At 52.4% G+C, this 14,570-nt stretch overlaps 1 protein-coding gene and 1 long non-coding RNA gene across 11 annotated transcripts in view; one reads left to right on the forward strand and one right to left on the reverse strand.

Annotated features, from left to right (window-relative positions):
• LOC127689353 (uncharacterized) lies at nucleotides 1-631 on the forward strand. 7 transcript variants are annotated; one of them, XR_007978890.1, is made up of 4 exons: nucleotides 1-172; nucleotides 217-348; nucleotides 437-480; nucleotides 569-631. It is a non-coding gene; the product is annotated as an uncharacterized LOC127689353 (long non-coding RNA). The 7 variants fall into 7 exon arrangements; XR_007978888.1 differs by having other exon boundaries at nucleotides 217-304; XR_007978887.1 differs by having other exon boundaries at nucleotides 1-216; nucleotides 261-348; nucleotides 393-480; nucleotides 525-623.
• Pde4a (phosphodiesterase 4A) overlaps nucleotides 437-14,570 on the reverse strand; it is a 27,997-nt gene continuing 13,863 nt past the window's right edge. For all 4 annotated transcript variants that reach the window (XM_052188944.1, XM_052188943.1, XM_052188942.1 and 1 more), the window contains 9 exons: nucleotides 13,763-13,856; nucleotides 10,004-10,200; nucleotides 8,072-8,170; nucleotides 7,810-7,974; nucleotides 6,573-6,672; nucleotides 5,919-6,073; nucleotides 5,636-5,758; nucleotides 4,593-4,775; nucleotides 437-1,619 (listed from right to left, as the gene is read on the reverse strand). In XM_052188944.1, the coding sequence (XP_052044904.1) occupies nucleotides 996-1,619; nucleotides 4,593-4,775; nucleotides 5,636-5,758; nucleotides 5,919-6,073; nucleotides 6,573-6,672; nucleotides 7,810-7,974; nucleotides 8,072-8,170; nucleotides 10,004-10,200; nucleotides 13,763-13,856 (1,740 nt within the window). In that variant the 3' untranslated portion in view covers nucleotides 437-995. The remainder of the gene's footprint in view (nucleotides 1,620-4,592; nucleotides 4,776-5,635; nucleotides 5,759-5,918; nucleotides 6,074-6,572; nucleotides 6,673-7,809; nucleotides 7,975-8,071; nucleotides 8,171-10,003; nucleotides 10,201-13,762; nucleotides 13,857-14,570) is intronic.

A 14,570-nucleotide genomic window follows, 5' to 3' on the forward strand; every position in this document is an offset into this window, starting at 1 on the left:
GCCCAGGAATGGGTGATGGGCGGGGTGAAGGGGAAAGGAGGTGGGCCCAGGAATGGGTGATGGGCGGGGTGAAGGGGAAAGGAGGTGGGCCCAGGAATGGGTGATGGGCGGGGTGAAGGGGAAAGGAGGTGGGCCCAGGAATGGGTGATGGGCGGGGTGAAGGGGAAAGGAGGTGGGCCCAGGCATGGGTGATGGGCGGGGTGAAGAGGAAAGGAGGTGGGCCCAGGAATGGGTGATGGGCGGGGTGAAGGGGAAAGGAGGTGGGCCCAGGCATGGGTGATGGGCGGGGTGAAGGGGAAAGGAGGTGGGCCCAGGCATGGGTGATGGGCGGGGTGAAGGGGAAAGGAGGTGGGCCCAGGCATGGGTGATGGGCGGGGTAAAGGGGAAAGGAGGCGGGCCCAGGCATGGGTGATGGGCGGGGTGAAGGGGAAAGGAGGTGGGCCCAGGAATGGGTGATGGGCGGGGTGAAGGGGAAAGGAGGTGGGCCCAGGCATGGGTGATGGGCGGGGTAAAGGGGAAAGGAGGTGGGCCCAGGCATGGGTGATGGGCGGGGTGAAGGGGAAAGGAGGTGGGCCCAGGCATGGGTGATGGGCGGGGTGAAGGGGAAAGGAGGTGGGCCCAGGAATGGGTGAGAGGCGGGGTGAAGAGGAACGGAGGCGGGCCTAGGCACGGGGTGGGGAGAGCATCTACAGCTGATGTGTTTCATTCTTTTTTTTTTTTTTCCTTTTTGTTCTTTTTCTAAAAACGTTACAATTAAAATTCAAAAAAATAAAATCCCTTTTTTGGGGGACTTCAGTTCCTGGCTCCCCATACCCCACCTCAAAAAAAAGGCCCTTTGGGCAAGGGCAGGGGGGGAAGGGTGAAAAAAAGAAAAGAGAAAAAACCCCACTTTTCTGTTTTCTTTTTTCTCAGGAGGGCCAGGAGTCGTTGAGGTGGTCTGTGGTGAGTGGAGAGTGTGGGGAGGGGGGAAGACCCACGGGTGAAGGGAAAAGGGATCAGGCAGGGTCTCCACCTGACCCCCACCTGCCTGGAGCAGAGAGGACGGCGGAATTGTCTCCTGATGTCCCAGAGCAGGCAGAACAAGCCCTCGTGGCAGCCAGATGGTCTCTTGGGGCCTCCACCTCTGCCGCCGTGGAGGGGAGGCCCAGGAGGCCCGGGGCCTCCTCTGAGGGGGATAGGGTCCTCAAGTCAGGCAGAATAGGGGTTCCAGGGCTGAAGGAACAGCCCACAGCCTCCATGGACTCCTCAGGAGCACCGTATGCTGAGGCCGCCTCCGCCACTGCAGTGCTCTGGCCCGTGGCCTGTGACTGGTCCATCGCTTGAGCTCTGGTATCTGGAGCCAGGAGGGTTCCCTCAGTGGTAGGCAATCCTGGGACCTCCAGTGAATCCTCTTCCTCCTCCTCCTCCAAGGTGAGCTCAAATTGGAACTTGTCAGGCAGGGCGGGGTCTCCAAGGCCTCCTGGCTCCTCTTCCAGGGGTGGGGAGGGGCTCTGCCGGATGGCACTGTGGTACCAATCCCGGTTGTCTTCCAGCGTGTCCAGGATGTCTTGGGCGTCAGGGTGGACGAGATCGGCCCACGTCTCCCACAGTGGGTGCACGATGTAGTCGATGAAGCCCACCTAGAAGAGAGGAATGGGGTCTGAGCAGGCGGGTGGGTGGAGCGAGCGGAAAGATCTACTCAATTAAAAGTCTCATAATGGCCTGGGTGTGTCGCTCAGTTGATTGGCAGGTAGCGCTTTGGCTAACGAGTAGGAATTCCCGATTTCCATCCCAGAGACCAGCAAATTAGGCACGCTGATGCGGGCCTTTAATGCAAGCCACTTGGGAAGTTGAGGCAGGAGGACTTGAGTGTTTAACATCAATCACTCTTGAGTTTGAGATCGGCCTAGGGTACATAGGGTCCTGTCACCAAAACCAACAGCACAACCCACCCCCAAACCCACCGGGTGAACAGACAGAAACTGGAAACAACGTTCAGCAAACAGCCGGAAGGTGATGGCTCCTGTTCTGAATCCCAGTACTCGGAAGCAAAGGCAGAAAGGCAGCAGATCACTGAGTTCAAAGTCAGCCTGGTTTACACAGTAAGTTCCAGGACAGCCAGGGCCATACAGAGAAACCCTTTGTCTCAAAACCCCAAATCAACCAGCCAAAAAACCCAACCAAACAATCAAACTAGGCTAGAGAGATGGCTAAGCTGTTAAGAAAACTGGCTACTCTACTAGGGGACCCAGGTTCAATTCCCAACACTCACAATGAAGTTCACATCTGCCTATAAATTCAGCTCTAGGTCACCTGACACCTTATTATGGCCTCCATGGCCGCCAGGAAAACACACATTCAGTCAAAAACCCTCATACACATAAAAAAGTAAAATATAGTTCAAAACAAAACAAAAACAGGGTGGAGAGATGGCTCAGTGTAAGAGCACCGACTGCTCTTTCAGAGGTCCTGAGTTCAAATCCCAGCAACCACATGGTGGCTCACAACCATACGTAATGGGATCTGATGCCCTCTTCTGGTGTGTCTGAAGACAGCTACAGTGTACTTACATACATAAAGTAAATAAATAAATCTTAAAAATAAGAATGCTCCCCCGTAGTTAACTATTAAAAGGAAACAACAACAACAACAACAACAAAAATCAAACTCACCCAACAAACAAGGTGACTGTCCTGAAGATGTCTGAGGTTGAATTGGCCTTGGCCTATGTGTACACCTGTGGTGTACACACACACACACACACACACAAGCAAAACACACAAGCACATTAAAAATAGTTCTATATATATCAACTGGTGATTTTTTGAGACACTCTCATTGTGTAGCCATGGCTGGCCCAGAACTGACTATGTAGACCAGGCTGGCCCAGAACTGACTATGTAGACCAGGCTGGCCCTGTACTCCCAGAGAGCTGGCCTGCTTCTGCTTCTTGTTTGTTTGATTGGTTCTTTGAGATAAGGTTTCTCTGCGTAGCCCTAGCTGTCCCTGAACTTGCTCTGTTGACCAGGCTAGCCTCGAACTCATTGATCCACCTGCCTCTGCCTCACCAATGCACTACCATTCAGTTTATTTAAGTGTATAAATGTTTACCTTCGTGTGTGTGTGTGTGTGTGTGTGTGTGTGTGTGTGTGTGTATGTATGTATGCATGCATGTATGTATACCATGTTGATGCCTGATGTCCAAAGAGGACAGATAGTTAGTTAGCTGGAGTCCTGGAACTCTGGAAGCACCCATCTTTCCGGGCCTGTCCCGGTTGCCCAAGTGCTGGGATTAAAGGCCAGGTGTGCAGGTGCACGCCTTTATTCCTGAGCCTTGGCCTTTAATCCCAATACTGGGAGCTGAGGCAAGCAGATCTTTGAGTTCCAGGCCAGCCTGGTCTACACAGTAAGCTCCAGGCTTGCTAGGGATACATGGTGAGTTCAAGCCTAAAAACTAAAAAAACAAAACCCCTAAAAACATTTTTATTACATTTTAATTTATTTTGGGGACACACATGTGCTTTGGCATGGGTGTGGGTGTCAGAGGACTCTTGTGGGATCATGTCTCTTTTCACATGTCAAGTACCTTCACCTGCTAAGCTTGACCCACAGGGCCCTGTTAAGATTCCCGAGCTTGCCCAAGTGTTTAGGCTGAAACACACCTCCTGCGTCAGTGTGAAGAGCAGCGCCTCTTGCCCAGTGTGAACACGGGGCACTGATACTGTGAGGGCTGAAGTTAGGTCTTAAGTTTAAATGACCGCTTAACATCTACAAAACAAGAATGGCTCTAATTGGCAAGCCTCACTTGTCCCAGGCCAGAGAACTTCCTAGAGCACCGGGAGCTGCTAACCCTGTAACACAAGCCACATGCTCTTGCTTCTGTAAACAAGCTTGGTTGGACGACTGCACAGGAAACGCTTCGTCACACTCGGGTAGGAGGTTCACAGGTGACACTTGCCCGTTTGGATGAAGACAGGAAACACGCAGCCTCATGGGCTTTGCCTTTATAAAGCTCTGACTAATGTAATTTGGTACCATAGCCTGAGAATCCCAAGTATGGACCTGGCCAGTGTTTAATAAAGCTTGTTTCATATTTGACTCAAAAATTATGGCCTTATTTTTGCCCAGTAACATTAACAATACAACTTATTAAGAAGATAAAGGGATCTGGGTTCGGCTGGTAGAGCATGCTTGCCTAGCGTGCCTGAGGCTCTGGGCTTGGCTCACAGCACCGTATAAACCTGTGTGGAGGAGCGGCCTGGGATCCAGTACTAAAGAGGTAGGGCAGAAAGATCAGAGGTTCAAATTATCCTTGTCTACAGTGAATTCAAGGCTCAAATGTGAAACAAAAAATTAACCTACCCCCTCCCAGCACACAAAGCAATGTTTTCAAAACTGCCTGGGATGGTCGAGGACTGGCCATGTGGATGGGACAGCCAGAGATCTGTGAACAGGACCCTGACCCGACAAGAGTCGTGCCTCAGAGGATCCCACTACCGAAGAGTAAACAACTTCCCGACCTGACACGAACACTGCAAACAAATGATCTTGTTGTCCTGGAGACGTGGGCCATGCCATAGCTGTGCGCTGGCCCGCAGGCCCTGTACCCATACCTGAGACTTCTCCACAGAGGCCGTGTGCTTGTCGCACATGGGGCTAATCTCCATTCCGCGCTCCCGTTCTCGGTCACCTTGCTGGAAGAACTCGGCCATGATGCGATCGGTCCACTGTCGATACAGCTCCAGGGGCTTGGTGGGGTTGCTGAGGTCTGCACAGTGCACCATGTTCCTGAGGACCTGGTGAGCACAGTGCAGGGCCTTCAGAGGCCGGTGGGGATCCCAGGCTGGGTGCTCTGGCTGTCTTCTCTCTGTGTCTCTCTGTCTGTCTGTCTTTTTTGTTTTGTTTTGTTTTGTTTTTGAGACAGGGTTTCTCTGTGTAGCCCTGGCTGTCCTGAAACTCACTCTGTAGATCAAGCCAGCCTCAAACTCAGAAATCCGCCTGCCTCTGCCTCCCAAGTGCTGGGATTAACGGTGTGCACCACCACCGCCCGACTTCTGTCTTTTTTATGAGACAGGGTCTTCCTGGAGTCCAGACTGGCCTTGAACTTCCTACAGAGCTGTGGATGACCTCAAACTGTGACTCTGCCCCCATCTTCTAAGTGCTGGGGTACAGGTATGCAACTGCACATTCAGATTTAGTTTTTGGTGGTTTTATTTGGCTTTTAAAAAGGGGTCTCCAAACGGAGCCCCAGCTGGTTTCAGACTTGTGCTCATCGTCCGGTCTCTACTTTTGGAATGCTGGGATTACGGGCACTCACTAGGCCTAAGGTTTTCTTAACTCCCAACCATGGGCTTGTATCCGTGAAGTGTGTGTGTGTGTGTGTGTGTGTGTGTGTGCTGCTGGGCAGATGAATTGGAGTGAAGGAGAAAGCTGAGGCAAAAAGTGTGAGGGAAATGGAGAGGTGAGAGCCGGCTGGGGCAAGATGGGTGTGTGGTGAGAGAAGCTGGACCGATACCTCAGGGGAGCTGGTTGGGGAGAGATGGAAGAGGCTGAGAAAGAGAGGCAGAAGGGAGGGTGACAGAGGAAGGAGGGGCGTGTGTCGGGAAGGGAAGATGGGAGAGGCAGTCAAGAACGAGGAAGAGGGCATCTGGGGCACCTGGATCCGGTCAGAGTAGTTGTCCAGCAGGAGAACTCCGGAACTGGTCACTTTCTTTGTCTCCACCATAGTCTTCAGGTCAGCCAGGAGGGTCATATGCTTGGACATGTCTGTGGCCAGCACCTGAAGGCAAGGTATGTCAAGTCAGGGGCGAAAGCTTGCCCACCGTCCCCCTGTCATCCACTGTCACCTACTCTTGCCCTAGAATTATTTTCCTCTGCTGAACTGGAGAGTTAACAAGCCCCGCCCATAAAGCCCCGCCTACCGCTCTGGCCCTGCCCACCATGTCGATGACCATCTTGCGCAGGCTCTGCCGCTGGCGCTTGCTGAGGTTCTGGAAGATGTCGCAGTTCTCTTCTTGCAGCAGCTTGAATCCCACAGCCAGGTGGTGGTTCTCAAGCACAGACTCATCGTTGTACATCAACGCCAGTTCCGAATCTGCGGAGTACCACGTGGTACCACCTGGTTGCTACGCCCCGCCCCTTGCACTCCCAGTCTCCAAGTGACTCCAACTTCAGTCTGGCCAGTCCCAGCCCCCTCCTCTGCCACAGCGGTGTTTCATCAGGCGCCTAGACTGTTCCTGCTCCACTCCTCCTCTGGCTGACCTCACCCCTAGTTTATCAGGTCCCACCCATCTTCACAAGCCACGCCCCTCACCTGGCTGGCTCCACCCCTAGATCAGTTGGTTTAATTTCAAGCCCCATAAACCAGGTTCCCAGGCAGGCTGTTTCCCACCAGTGTATTAAGCCCCAAAGCTAGCCTTGCCAGCCCCTCCCCCTAGCCCAACGTCTGCAAAACAGGCTCCACCTTCATCCTGACCAGCCCCAGCTCCATCCCAGCTTGGTGGGCTATCCCCACCTCCATTCAGCCAGGTGTTGCTTCTATCCCAAATGTCCACGCTGTGAGCCTGACTGTCTCCACCCTGAAGAGCACTCACTGGTGTTGATGAGGAACTGGTTGGAGACACCAGGGTGGTCCACATCGTGGATGGCAGCAGCGAAGAGGGCAGCAAGAATCTCCAGGTCTGTGAACACCGCCTGGGGGCAAGGAGAAGTGAGACAGGGGCAGAGTCTGACACAGATGGACAGCCCAGGCTGAGAAAGACGGGCAGATGATGGCTGAGCGGTAAAGCCAAGCCGAGAACCTGTGCTTCACACCAGCCACACCCACACCACCAGCCACACCCACACCACCAGCCACACCCATACCACCAGCCACACCCACATTAAAAATCCAGGCCCTATGGGGCTATGGGGCTGGAGAGGGTGGATCCCTGGGGCCCTGGGCCAATCTTTCCTACTCAGTGGCCCAGGCGGTTGACCCTGTTTCAAAAAGGAAGGTATTAATCTCAGCATTCAGGGGACAGAGGCGGGGGATTGCCATGAGAGTTAAGACACCAGCCTGGTCTATAGAGTGGCCTAGGGCCACACGATGAGACAAATCTCAAAATACAAAAGGGTAGGCTGGCTAAAGCTCTGGTCATGTACATATGAAGACACGAGTTTGAATCCCGAGAACCCATGTAAAAAAAGTCGTCGTAGTGTAGCCCGGCAGTGGTGGCGCACGCCTGTAATCCCAGCACTCGGGAGGCAGAGGCAGGCAGATTTCGGAGTTCGAGGCCAGCCTGGTCTACAGAGTGAGTTCCAGGACTGCCAAGGCTATACAGAGAAACCCTGTCTCGAAAAACAAAGCAAAAAACCAAAAAACAAAACCAAAAGCCACAGTGTACATCTGGAATCCCAATATTCCTTCAGTGAGACGGGAGTCAGGAGGACGGACCCAGGAAGCTCTGAGGCCAGCTGTCTGCGGATACGCAGAACAAGTGAGAGCCTGACTTCAAACAAGGGAAGGCAAGGAGTGTCCCCTGACCTCCGCATGTGCCCCATGGCTCACAGGCACATGCCCTGCCCCCTTACACCTACACTAACAAAACAAAACAAGGCAGCCCATGGGGTAGAGGAACTTGCCGCTGAGCCAGGCCACCAGAGTTCCTGGATTTACAAAGTAAAAAAGCAGAAAAGACTCTGCTCCAAAAGTTGTTCTCTGACCCCCGCCCATAGACAACAGCACCCCCCAAAACAAAGAGAAGATAGGATTAGAGAAACAAATGGGCTAGAGGAGAAGGAGGGACAAATGGGAGGAGAGGTGGTGACAGGGGAGGCGCTGGGACTCACGTCCAGTGCGGGCGTGGCCAGCAGCACGTGCGTAGACTGCAGCACGTCGGCTGCGTGCAGGCTGTTGTGGTAGGCCACATCGGCATGGTAGTGGTCCTCCAGGGTCAGCATGTACCTCATCATGGTGTCCACGGGGATGTGGAATTTCTTCAGTAGGTCCCGCTCCTGGGAGCCAACAGAGGCAGAGCAGTGACGCCCGCTGACCCCCAGTAGACACCCCAGCCCCTGGCACCCAGGGAGACGGCTCCCTGCCCCCCATCACCTGGAATATCGTGTACATGATACAGCTGAGAGAACGACCTCCGGCGTACGCCGACACACAGAAGATGTTCAGGCCCCACTTGCTCAAGTTCTCCAGTTCCTGGCAGGGATGGGGGTGAGAGGTCAGGAGCCTGCGTGGCCTGGGGACCCGAGAGCCACTTCCCAGGATGCTGGGCCTCATTACTGCTCACAAAATGTGTTCAGATGCAGCGACTTTCTTTTTCTTTTTTCTTTTCTTTCTTTTTTTTTTTTTTTTGTTTTTGGTTTTTCGAGACAGGGTTTCTCTGTGTAGCCCTGGCTGTCCTAGAACTCACTCTGTAGACCAGGCTGTCCTCGAACTCAGAAATCTACCTGCCTCTGCTTCCCAAGTGCTGGGATTAAAGGCATGAACTGCCACCGTCCAGTGACTTTTTTTTTAAACTTAAAAAAACCCGTATATTTATTTTATGTATATGAGTGTTCTATTTGCATGTGTGCCTGCATGACAGAAGAGGGCATCAGATCCATTGCAGATGGTTGTGAGCCACCATGTGGTTTCTGGGAATTGAACTCAGGACCTCTGGAAGGGCAGCCACTGCTCCTAACCACTGAGCAATCTCTCTAGAACCCCGCTCTGCTCTCCAGACTGTGTTTCTCTTTGTAGTCCTGGCTGTCCTGGAACTCAAGAGATCTGCCTGCCTCTGCCTCCCTTGTGCTGGGATTAAAAGTATGGCCACCACCCAGTGCCAGATACACGGGCTTTAGGACAGATTATTGTCTTTGTAGGCGTGGATATACACATCCACAGAGGTCAGAGGTCACTGTAAGATGTCTTCCGCAATCATTCTTCTTAAAATTCTTTAAAAAATGAAAACTTTTATGTGTCTGTGTATCACTTGCGTATGAGGCCAGAAGGCGCTGCATCCCTGGGGCTGCGGGCCCGGCCACCCATCCTGGATGCTGCAGACTGAACAGGATACCTGTGTAGGAGCAGCAAGCACTCTTTGTGGCTGAGTCTCTCTGTAGCTCGTGTGTGTGTGTGTGTGTGTGTGTGTGTGTGTGTGTATGTGTGTGTGTGTGTGTGATCATGTGTGGAGGCCAGAAGACAACTAGTGGGAGTCACTTTTCTCTTCTTGGTACGTGGCTCCTGGGGACTGAACTCAGGCCATCAGGCTTGGTGGCCCCAGGCTCCTTATTTAAGACAGAGTTCCTCAGTGAACTGGGAGCTCCCCAGTTTGCTCTACTGGCTGCCCTGTCCTGTCCTGACCTTACTCACCCAGCACTGGGATAACTTTTGACGTGGGCAATGGCAACCTGAACTCGGGTTGCACTTTAAATACTGAGCGACCGCCCAACACCACCCCAGCTTCCTCTGTGACAGGGTCTCCTGTAGTCCACACTGGCCTTGAACTTACTGTACTGGAGGATGACTACGACTGGAGGATGACCATGAAGGCCTGATCCTCCTGCTTCTACCTCACAGGCCACCACACTGAGTCTATATGGTGCTAGGAAGGACTCTGGGGCCACACGCATGCCAGGTTTCTCTAATAGCCATCAGCTCCCGCGCTGGGAACCATGCCAGGCTGACTCCCAGACCTAGGTCAGACTTCAAGCCAACCTGCTCCTGAGACCTCAGCTGCGTTGGGGTCAGGGAAAGAGTGCAGGTCTCCTCAGAATACATCACACATCAGGTACTGAGTTAATAACGCTGATTAAAAGGGGTGGCCTTTTATCAGGGCTGGCCCCAGTGTGCTACAATGAATGGCCGTCTAAATCCAGGGTCCTGTTGGATCAAGCTCGGAGTCATTCTCTGACCGTCCTTTCCTTTGACCTCACAAGAAGTCGGACTCTGCATCCTGGGAATCTGGGCTGGATGAGTCCCAAGGCCAGGCCCTTTGATGGATGCCTCCCAGACAGCACTGTCCCTGCTGAGCCTCCTCCCCACACCTACTTGTGCTAAGAGGTCCTCTTGATCTGTCTTGACTCCAAATCGTGGGATACTGGTGTTCAAGCTTCCGGTGTGAACCAGCTTCTTCAGCCCTGTGATCTGAGCCATGGGCTGGGACTGTCGCGGCACTAATGGCGGGGGCTGCTGGAAGGCTCTCTGTCGAGGTGTGGGCGATGGGATCTCCACCTCGTGCTGCTTGTCTGCCAAAGATCAGGTAAGAAGCGTGAGACGCCCTTTCCAGGAGGCTCCCCCACACCCCTCAGTCTGTGGTGGTGTCCTGAGATGTCTCACTTGAGGTGAGGCCGTCCTTCTGAGGGTAGTGCTGGAAACTGGGACTCATGTAAGAAGTATTCTGGGAGGTGGTTGGCTGGACTGGGGGTCTTAGGGGCGGTCCTGGGCTATGGAGTACCCTCAGACTGGTGCCCAGTTTGGGCCACAACGTGGGACGAGACATGAGGATGTGGGATGGAGACCCCCACGGGAGCTGCTGCTGCTGACTCTGGAGAGCCAGGGCACCTTCCTGATCAGGGAAGATCCCACTGTGGTGGCTGAGGGCAGGGGTAGGAGGGGACATTGTTGGTAGGTGGGAGGGAAGGGAGGTCTCTGGATCCATGACCCCCGCCCCTTGGCACCAGTCAGCCTGAAGAGCAGCAGCAGAGACTCTTCCTGAGCTGTGGAAGGCTTCTGAGAACCAGCTGAGCTGACCCCATTGTGACCCTGGGGGACCTAATTTGCATGCAACCATCCCACTGGCTGCAGCCTCAGAATTCTAAGACACACCACACCCTAGCTATCAGAGGGAGGCTTAAAACTCTGCTTCTCCCCCACCCCCCAATCTTTTTTTTTTTTTTTTTTTTTTTTTGGTTTTTCAAGACAGAGTTTCTCTGTGTAGTCCTGGCTGTCCTGGAACTCACTCTGTAGACCAGGCTGGCCTCAAACTCTGAAATCTGCCAGCCCCTACCTCCCAAGTGCTGGGATTAAATGCGTGCGCCACCACTGCCTGGCTGAAACTTTTTTTTTTTTTTTTTTTTTGATATAGTCTCATCCTATTGTCCAGGCTGGCCTGGAACTTGAAATTTTCCTGCCTCCGCCTTTGACTGCTGGGATTTTGAAGGTATGATCCACCATCTTACATGAAGTTTTCTTTTGTTTTTTTTTTTGTTTGTTTGTTTGGTTGGTTTTTGTTTTGTTTTTTGGATTTGGTTTTTTTCAAGACAGCGTTTCTCTGTGTAGCCCTGGCTGTCCTGGAACTCACTCTGTAGACCAGGCTGACCTCGAACTCAGAAATCTGCCTGCCTCTGCCTCCCAGAGTGCTGGGATTACAGGTGTGCGCCACCACCGCCCAGCATGAAGTTTCTTTTTATCTTTAATTTTTAAAAAGTTTCTTGGAGCTGGAGAGATGGCTCAGCAGGTAAGAGCACTGACTGCTTTTCCAGAGGCCCTGAGTTCAATTCCCAGCAACCACATGGTGGCTCACAACCATCTGTAATGAGATCCAGTGCCCTCTTCTGGTGTGTCTGAAGACAAGTACAGTGTACTCGTATACATAAAATGAATCTCTTTTTTAAAAAGTTTCTTTTTTGTGTATGTAAGTGCCGATGTGCATGAGCGTGCAGATACTCTGAGAGGCCAGAGGAGAGCGTCCGATGCCATGAAACTCGAGTTATGGTAGTTGTGAACTCTCTGGTGTGTATGCTGGGAATCCAAGCTGAGTCCATTCTTAACCACCGGACCATCTCTTTAAAGCCCTTTCCCCTTTTTTATTGACTTGTTCCCAACTTTGGTTTTTTCAGACTGGGTTTCTCTGTGTAGCCCTGACTGTCCTGGAACTCAAACTGTAGACCAGGCTAGCCTTGAACTAAGAGATCTGCCTGCCTCTGCCTCCTGAGTGCAGCTTAAGGGTGCACACCACCACATTTGGTCTTTTACTGATTTGTTGTTGTTGTTCTATTTTGTTTTGTTTTTCAAGACAGGGAATCATTGTGACTGGCTAGAATTCTGAGATCCACCTGCCATTGTCTCCTGAGTGTCGAAGATAAATGGCATGTATCACCACACTGCCTTCCTTCATTGATTTTAAATAGTGTGCGTGTATGTGTGTGTGTGTATGCGCGCACGCGTGCATGTACGTGTTTGTGCGTGTGTGTGCGGGCACGTGCGTGTGTACATGTGTGTATGTGTGTGCGCACACGAGTGCATGTGTGTGTACATGTGTGTATGTGTTTGTGCGTATGTGCGTGTGTGTGTGTGTGTGTGTGCGCGCGTGCGCGTGCGCGTATGTGTGCACAGGAGTCAGGGCAACCTTGGGTATCAACCCTCTACCTCCACCTCGGTTTGGCTTGTTTGTTTCTTAGACGGGGTCTGACTCTGTGTCCCTGGCTGGCCTGGAATGTGCTCTATGGAGCACTCTGGCCTTGCACACACAGAGATTCCCCTGCTTCTGCTCCTGGCCATCAAGATTAAAGGCTGTGTGAGAAAAACGTTGGATTTATTTTATTTTGGCTTCTTGAGACAGCATCTCACTATGTAGCTCAGATTGTCTTTAAATTTACAATTTTCAGACTTAACATTCTGAGAACAAGTATCAGAGGGCTGTGCCACCACACCCTGCTCACTGCCCTCGTGTGTGTGCATGTGAGTGTGCGTGCACTGCGTGTGTGCATGTGAGTGTGCATATGTGTGTGTGTGTGTGTGCATGTGCATTCGTGCACGCATCGTGTGTGTGCACGTGCGTGCGTGTGCATGGCTTGGTTTGAGACAGGGTGTGTGTGTGTGTCTTTTTTAGCCAGGTAACTTCTACCCAGCTCCGTAGAACACTAAGACCTTGAACTTCTCCCTTCCCTCCCCAGAGTTCTGGGTTGCCAGGCCGCACGATCGATCAGCTGGGTTTATAGTGTGCTAGTAAAGGAGCTCGGGCTTGAGCACGCTAAGCTGGTGCTCTACCCACTGGGCAGCACTCCTGCGCACTGCTTGGAGTCTTTTCACAGTTTAAGAATTCTGTCTGAGCCTGGTCCACATAGCTAGTTCCAGGGCAGCCAAAACTACATAGCAAAACATGTCTTAATAAGTGAACGAATAGTAAAAAATGAGTAAGAATTCTATTTCAATTTCTGGGGAGATTTTGATTTTATATTTTTCTTTGTGTGTGTGCACATGCACACATACACTGTCAATATCCTTAGACACACCAGAAGAGGGCATCAGATCCCATTATACATGGTTGTGAGCCACCATGTGGTTGCTGGGAATTGAACTCAGGACCTCTGGAAGAGCAGACAGTGCTCTTAACCGCTGAGTAATCTCTCCAGCCCCCCACCCCCCCTTTTTTTAGACATATGTAGCCTAGCTGTCCTGGAACTTGCTATGTAGACCAGGCTAGTCTCAAATTTGCAGAGATGCTCCTGCCTCTGCTCCCCACTGCTGGGATTAAAGGTGTGCCCGCACTGCCAGCTCTGCCTTGTTTGAGCACATCTCACTGAACCCGGGCCACAGATTGGGCGACATCGTCTAGCTAACATTTTCTTCTACTCTGAGCTTCATTATAGGTGTGCCACGTGGGTGCTAGGGATTCGAACTCAAGACCTTATACTTTTGAGGTCAGCACTTGAATGGCAGGGCAATCTCCCTGGCCTGAGATATTTATAAGTTGGGCTCCATAGAAATTGGGTGACCTCGCAGTTTGAGAGAGGACTCAGGAATGGGGAGCTCTTGCACACCTGACCCTTGACCCAGTGTCCCCGCCCCCTGCTACCCTGCACTCACCTAGGAACGTGTTGGAAATGTATTCTGAGACCTGGTTTCCCGACCTGCTCATTTCCGACAGGTGTGTGAGTTCTCGGTTCAGCATCCTTTTAAACTGAGGAGAAGGAGCCAAAACAGAGTAGGTGATGGGGACATTGTGGGCTACATATGACATACATACATGAGAGCCCTTCCCAGCAAATGCCTATAGGCCCACAATTTCTCTACCCAGAGCCCCAATTAGGCTGCTTAAGGAGTGCAATTAGCTTTTCCTGCCCAGTTGGCTCTGGAGGAGGGGCTCCCCTAAACTTGGGAGGAGGGGAGTCCCAGGAAAGGAAAAGGACCCCCCCACCCCCAGAGTAATGCAAGGAGCACCTGTGGAAGGGAGGGGCTCCTGTTGACCACAGAACCAATAGCACACCAGGAGACTCCTGTTGCCATGGTGATGGGAGTCTCCTTAGCAACTCCCCTTCCAACCAGCTGCTGAGCCCAGGAAAGGGGGGCAAGCCTGAGGCCCCTTAACCCTTGCCTTCCCAGAGCCTCCTCACCACCCTGGCCTAGGTGTTGCCAAACATGACCTCAATTTGGGGGTGGAGGTAGGAAGGGAAGGAGGAGGGTCTGTTTGGCAAGCCCAGCCCAACCTGCAAGGTTTAACAGCATCCAGGCTCTGGGAGAGAAGGAGAGGGTTTGGCTAGACACCAGGACCCAGTGAGTCTAGGAAATTACGATCCCATCGCCTGGGGGAGGGGGCTTCCATCAAACTCCCCTCTCCTCCATCCTCAGAGAGGTAGATATTGTGCAAATGGGTGAAATGTGTCCCCGAGTGGGT

This window comes from Apodemus sylvaticus, chromosome 7 (genome assembly GCF_947179515.1).
Source record: "Apodemus sylvaticus chromosome 7, mApoSyl1.1, whole genome shotgun sequence".
NCBI lineage: Eukaryota > Metazoa > Chordata > Mammalia > Rodentia > Muridae > Apodemus > Apodemus sylvaticus.